General features: G+C 35.9%; 1 protein-coding gene and 1 long non-coding RNA gene across 2 annotated transcripts; both read right to left on the bottom strand.

Moving 5' to 3' along the window:
• Nucleotides 1-925: 925 nt before the first annotated feature.
• Nucleotides 926-2,853, bottom strand: LOC133783219 (cytochrome P450 71D11-like). Its single transcript, XM_062222765.1, has 2 exons — nt 1,740-2,853; nt 926-1,650 (listed from the first exon to the last, which is right to left on the bottom strand). The coding sequence occupies exons 1-2, from the start codon at nt 2,646-2,648 to the stop codon at nt 1,012-1,014; spliced, it is 1,548 nt and encodes a 515-aa protein (XP_062078749.1). The 5' UTR covers nt 2,649-2,853; the 3' UTR covers nt 926-1,011.
• Nucleotides 2,854-3,257: 404 nt separating this feature from the next.
• Nucleotides 3,258-3,940, bottom strand: LOC133783220 (uncharacterized). The gene is made up of 2 exons (XR_009870836.1): nt 3,664-3,940; nt 3,258-3,566 (listed from the first exon to the last, which is right to left on the bottom strand). It is a non-coding gene; the product is annotated as an uncharacterized LOC133783220 (long non-coding RNA).
• Between the last annotated feature and the right edge of the window lie 2,947 nt (nt 3,941-6,887).

Below are 6,887 nucleotides of genomic sequence, written 5' to 3'. Positions count from 1 at the left end.
GCATCGAGCTACAATTTCTCAAAACCGAACATAAAACCTAACCAAACCCTCCATCGAACCCTATCGAGCACATATCGAGAAACCTAAACCTATCGAGCTCAAATATTGTAGGGTCCAATCGAACCCTTATCGAGTTTCCATCGAGCACAATCGAGCACTAACACCCAAACCTATCGAGCTATAATCGAGCTCACATCGAGCTACATCAAGCTCTTACAAGACCTTCTTCTACATACCATCAAGCTCATATCGAACCGTTATCGAGCTGATATCGAGCAAAAAAATTGCAGAAAACCCAGAAAAACACAGATCGCGAAATCTCTCAAAAAATCCCGAAAAATACACCAATATAGGCTCAGATCTGTTCAAAATAGCCAAAAAATTGTAAACAAATAATACCCAACACATAAAATGTAAAATCTTATTACCCATGGTTTTTCTCCTCCAAAAACTCTCAAAATAGATGTTGCTTTTGATATTAACGACTTCACAGAGACAATGGAGATGGCTAACAATGATTTTGACAAGAAAATTATACAAAATTGTAGGTTTTATGGATGATTTCGTGAGAATGAGAGAGGGAGAGAGAGGAAGAGAAGGTTTTGTGATTTTTTGATATAATGGGAGGGGTATTTTAGATATGAGAGGAATGCTTTGCATTAAATTGAAAATATTATTAGTGTTGGGATTTTTTGGTAATATTAGGCATTATTAGACATAAATAATGAAATTTCCCTTACAAATCAAGATTGAAGAAGAAAATTAAGAAACATAAAACACTAATTATTGAAAATTGAATGCAGGGGATCCTTTAGAACAGATTCCTCTGTTTTGAATTACTTCAGTATTTTGGCTACTATAACAATGAACAAAACAATGATTTTTTTTTAAAAAAAAAAAAGAGAAAAAGCATTGAATCAGTTAATACAGGCTTTAATTAGTTATTTTCTTCCATCTTTATTAAAATTTCCAATAAATAGTTACAACTTAAGAAACAATAAACCAGATACATCATCCTCTTTTTGATTTTTCAACACATGAAATATCATGAGCAATAGGAATTAAGACAAGATGATCTTTCTTCCCCACTGTTATACCAAAACACTCAGTCATATCCAAATCTTCATGGCTCATTCCATTGGGGAGTTTCCAATCAAAATGGTACAACAAAATTGCAAGGGGAAGCTCAATGTTGATGAGACCAAATGACATGCCTGGACATATTCTCCTTCCTGCACCAAATGGGATATACTCAAAATTGCCCCCCTTGAAGTCAATGGTGCTGTCAAGGAACCTTTCTGGTATAAAACACTCTGGTTCAGTCCAATACTTAGGATCTCTTCCTATTGCCCATGCATTAACTATGATCCTGGTTTTCACAGGTATCTCATAACCATTAATCACACACTTCTCCCTACTTTCTCTTGGTAGTAACAATGGATTAGAAGGGTGCAATCTCAGTGTCTCTTTGACTAAAGATTTCAAGTATTTCATATCAGCAACTCCTTCTTCATCAACTCTACCTTTTCTGTTAAAGACTTCCCTCACCTCCTCTTGTGCTCTTTTCATTACTCTTGGGTTCCTCATAATTTCCACCATTGCCCAATCTACAGCTGTAGCTGATGTCTCACTCCCTGCAGAAAAGATGTCCTAAAATATATATGATGAAAATTAGTTTTTACCAACTCTACAAACTATAAATAACTTCATAGAAAGCAGTAGAAAATTGAAAAACTTACCCAAATAATTGCTTTGATATTGTTACTAGTTAAGGAAAAACCAAGGTCATCCTTGTTATGAAACTTTAGAAGAACATCTACAAAATCTTCATGTGCTTCACTTTCAGCAGCTTCCACAGATGTCCTGTTCTTCTCTTTGTGTTCTTGGATGATGTTTTCAATTATCCTCTCAGCCCTGTGCTTCTGTCTCTCAATATTAGCCCTTGCATGACTGATCAAGGCAAGAAAATTGAAAGAAGGAAACAAGTCTGTAAGCTTAAAGCCTCCTCCTAACTTAATACTTTCCTCCACAATTGATATGAACTCTTCATGGTCTTTGCTTTTCTTACCAAAGGCAGCCCGAGCAGTGATTCCATATGTTGAAGTTTGAATCCTATCACTAAGATCGATAGCCGACCCAACATTTGAAGCAATCCATTCCTTGAGATTATGCATCTCTTCTTCTCTAATGTGTCTGAAAGATCGAACTCTAGCTGAGCTCAAAAGCTCTTTCATACATAGTTTTCTAAGCTGTCTCCAATACTCACCATAGGGAGAAAAGGCTATGTCAGAATTGTCATACAACATAATCTGTGAGTACAAACTCTGGGGTCTTGATGCAAAACTGGCATCATGATTTCTCATCACCTCTTTGGAAAACTCTGGGGAAGAGACTACTATGGTTGGAACTTCCCCAAATCTTAGGTACATAAATGGCCCATACTTCTTGGCCAAGTCTCTGAGTGCATGGTGAGGCAAAGAGCCAAGAAGCTGGTGGATATTTCCCACAAAGGGTAGCTGCCATGGTCCGGGTGGGAGCGTTGAAGCTGTGCTTCTGGTTTTAGTTCTTTTCTTGAGTGTGCTTACCACAATAAACAAAAAAATGAAGGAAGAGAAAATTATAGGGAATGAGGGTAGTTGGAGTTCCATGTATGAAAAGTTAATATATATTAGTGCCTTTTAGCTATAGTTTCTGTATCCTTGTCTCACCGCCGGCCATATATACAATTTTTTTTCCAGATTCGTGGCATATTGTTTTGGTCGAAGTTCTTAAGGAATAGGTAGGAGTTAAGTTGTTGTGTCATATCGAAATGGAAATAGTGATCAATAATTTTGCTTATTCAATATCTAGATAGATATTATGATGGAAATATCTTTTGTCCATTTTTGTTTTTTTTTGTTTTTAATAAAAAGGTAATATATCATTCAAATGAGAGAGAGGGTGAAAGCCAATATAATACCACCAAGCAGAAAAGTTAATATATATTAGTTCCTTTTAGCTATACTTTCTGTATCCTTGTCCTAATAACACAGTCCCGTCGCTGTTCCTCAGGACAGCTCAATATCATCTTTTGTCGTTTTTGTTGGTGCCATATTTATACTTGGTAGATAATAATTGAGTTGAAAATAAAGTAAAAGATAATATTGTATGTAATATTTTGGGTCCACGACGACAGGCCTATATCAATTTCTTTTCTTCTTCTTTTAAAGGTAAAATGTGCCACAGCTAGATGGATATAAGTAGAAGAACTTGGCAACTATGTAAAATTTTTGCATATATTCAACCAAAACATTAACACCACCAAGTATGTTAAATACAAGTCCTTATTCAGAACCAATATTCAGTTACAGCCACTTACAAAATATTGTTACAACTAAACTCTTGCCAGTTTAACAACAAACAAAACAAAAGCAGTTCAAGATCAAGAAAAAAATCACAACCGAAATCTACTTTATTTTTCTTTCTTTGCTAGTCTATAAATACATGTAATCAAAAGGAAGAAAAATCTTATCATGTAATTTTTGAGTGAAAAGCAATTTTTGAGAGCTTTGAGAGGAGTTGTTTTCCTATAATGAAAAGAGAGAAAAACATTAGAGAGTGCTAGGGTTTTTTTTGTAAAAAAGGAAAAACATAGAGGAAGAAAGGAAAAGGGAACAAGATTACCTGTATGATGTAACTGAAATCTTGAAGGCTTGGATGTACTGATTCTTCATCTGATTAGTGGATTTGAGAGCTCTCAATCTCTGAGGCGAGCTCAAGAGGACGTAGCCCCAAATCTGTTGGTGGTGAACCTCTATAAATCTCTGTTTGTATCTCTCTTTCCTCACTCTTGAATGTGTGTATCTGGTTTGTGATTGTGATTTGGATTTGTGGGTTTGTGTTTGTGGTGTTTCGATTTTTTCTAGGTTTGGGCAGAGAAGGTCGAAGGGGTTTTTCATCTCATTTTTCTACAAATGATACAATATTAGGTCAAACAAAGATAAAAGTAAAGCTGCCTAATAAAACAAAGTTTCAGAAAAGGCAAAGTTCATATTTGACCTTGGTGTTACTAATGTGTGAATGATTGTGTAGGGTCACAAAGATAAAATACCAACAGTGGTATCGGAGTCAGGTTCTAGGCTTGCAAGATTCACTACAACACAGTAACCAAGACCAAGACAAACACTGGAGGAAATTGACCCTCAAGAAGCCGAGTCTCACAATGAAGAATTTGAGGATATTCCTCTGTTTGACCAGAATGAAATCTCTCAACCTTTAACTTGTTTTGATTATGATTATATTACAATGAGTAATCTAAATATTGACATTGATAAATTTGATAGTTTAGGAGACTACAGAATCTGGAGGAGAATAATAAGATCTCTTTTGGCTCAACAGAAGCTACTAAGGGTACTGGAGGATCCTATTGAATTGCCAGAGGGTACAACAAAGATACAGCAAGAAAAGTTCCTAGAAACAGCTACAGGGATCATTATCTTCAATCTTTCAGATGCAATAATAAGATTGGTAGATAAAGAAGAAACACCAGCTAAAATTCTGGAAGAAATTGGAGGAGTAATTCCAACAAAAATCATTCACAAACAAGATTTTCTTAAAAGAAAGAATCTTTGGATACAAGATGAGTCACTCTAAGACTCTAAAGCAAAATCTTGATGAATTCTTGCGGATGCATATTGAACTTGCAAACTCAGGGGAAAATGAAGCACTGAGTGATGAAAACCAGGCCATAATCATACTAAACTCTTTGCCAGAATCATATAGGGGAGTCAAGACTGCAATCAAATATGGAAGAACTGAGATTACACTTGAAGAAGTAATCTCAGCCCTCAAATCAAAGATTTGGAAATGAAAACAAAGAAATTAGGAACCTTTAGTAGAGAAGTGAATCTGAGCAGAGGTAGACCAGTTCACAAGAAACCGTGGCAAAATAGGGGAAGAAGTCAGAGCAGGGGTCACTACAAAGGTCATCACAGTAATGAAAAGAATCGATCTAATTCAAGAGGCCCTAGTGATCCTAAAGGCTACTACCATTGTGGTAAACCAGTTCATTTTAAGAGGGATTGCTATTTTTTACAGAGAAACAAAGGAAAATCTGATGGACAAGAAAATTCAAATAACTCAGATCATTTCGCAACAAAACACAAGTCAGATTTTCACAATGCAAACCTAAGTGATGGCTATGACAGTGGTGAAGTATATGTAGCTGCTGCTACATTTAAGGATGACTAGATTTTAGACTCTGGTTGCACTTTCCATATGACTAACAACAAATATTTTTTGTCTGATTTCAAAGAAACTCAAGAAGGAAAAGTGATACTAGGAAATGATCAATCCTGTTCTATTGAAGGATCGGGGACAGCAAGCTTTAAAATGTTTGATGGAGTGATTAGATCACTCACAAGAGTGAGGTATGTCCCTAAACTCTCTAGAAATTTGATTTCACTAAGTGTTCTTGATGATTTGAATATAGAGAGCAAGATTAAGGAAGAGCAAATGAAGTTGTGCAAAGGCTCAATGGTGATCATGAAAGGACGGAAAAAGGAAGGACCATACTACCTAATTGGAGAACCAATTGTCAAATGCAACAACACAGTGACTGTTTCACCTGAAGACTCAAAGGTTGTATTATGGCATAGAAGACTTGGACACATAAGTGAAAAAAGGACTACAAATCATGAATGACCAGCAACTACTTGGAAAAGACAAAGTAAGCAAGGTAGATTTCTGTGACTACTGTGTATTGGGAAAGCATCACAGACTAAAGTTTAAAACATGTACTCACAAAATCAAGTCTATTTTAGAATATATTCATTCTGATCTATGGGGACCTGAGAAAACTAGTACTCATGGGGGTAGTTCCTATTTTATGTCTATTGTTGATGATTTTTCTAGAAAAGTTTGGGTATTTTACTTAAACACAAAAGTGAGGCATTTACCAAATTTAGGGAATGGAAAAACTTAATAGAAAATCTCACTAATAAGAAAATTAAAATGCGAAGAACAGATAACGACCTTGAGTTTTGCAATACTGAGTTTGACACCTATTGTAGAGATAATGGCATACAGAGACATAGGACTGTTAGATTGACACTCCAACAAAACAGAGTGGCAAAAAGAATGAACAGAACCCTACTAAACAAGACTAGGTGTATGTTAATAAACTCTGGATTAACTCAAGGGTTTTGGGGAGAAGCTGTAATGACAGTAGCTTATTTAATCAACAGATGTCCCTCTAGTGCAACTGAGTTTAAACCCCTGAAGAGATGTGGACTGGTAAACCCCCCGATTTGTCTAACTTAAGAGTATTTGGTTGTGCAGCCTATGCTCACCAAAGTATAGATAAACTTGAACCTAGGGCCATAAAATGTATATTCCTAGGATACCAGAAAGAGTTAAAGGCTATAGGCTATGGGATAAGGAAAATATTGGTTTTAAAACTTTGATAAGTAGAGATGTTGTGTTTCAAGAAGATATATTTCCTTGTATGTCTATTACTAACCAAAATGCAGGTACAGAAGGAGATACTAACATTGCAGGAAACACTTCTAGTCACTATCCATATATTATTCAGGTGGAACCTATCTCTACAGAACCAGACATCAATCAGGTGGAACCTATCCAAACTCAGAACTCAAATCAAATGGAAACAATCATAGCTGAAGCAGAAGATACAAATCAAGAGGACACAACTCAAGTCGACCAAACTATAGATGAAAACATGGCAGATTATCAACTAGTTTGAGACAGAGAAAGAAGGGTACCTAAGCCAAATAAAAAGTACAGTTTTAATATTTGGAATGAAGACCTAACCTATGCATTCATGAGTGAACTGGAATCTAGAATGACCGAGCCACAACCTATGAGGAAGCTGTACAAAGCAGGGATTC

Source organism: Humulus lupulus, chromosome 6, assembly GCF_963169125.1.
Source record: "Humulus lupulus chromosome 6, drHumLupu1.1, whole genome shotgun sequence".
Classification (NCBI taxonomy): domain Eukaryota; kingdom Viridiplantae; phylum Streptophyta; class Magnoliopsida; order Rosales; family Cannabaceae; genus Humulus; species Humulus lupulus.
This window is presented reverse-complemented; position numbering and strand designations above follow the sequence as displayed.

What these genes read in the sequence shown, in the direction of transcription:
- LOC133783219 (XM_062222765.1), bottom strand. Translation starts at nt 2,648, where the DNA reads ATGGAACTCCAACTACCCTCATTCCCTATAATTTTCTCTTCCTTCATT. An exon ending in ATATCAAAGCAATTATTTGG is followed by an intron (nt 1,651 to 1,739) that starts GTAAGTTTTTCA and finishes TATATATTTTAG; the next exon opens with GACATCTTTTCTGCAGGGAG.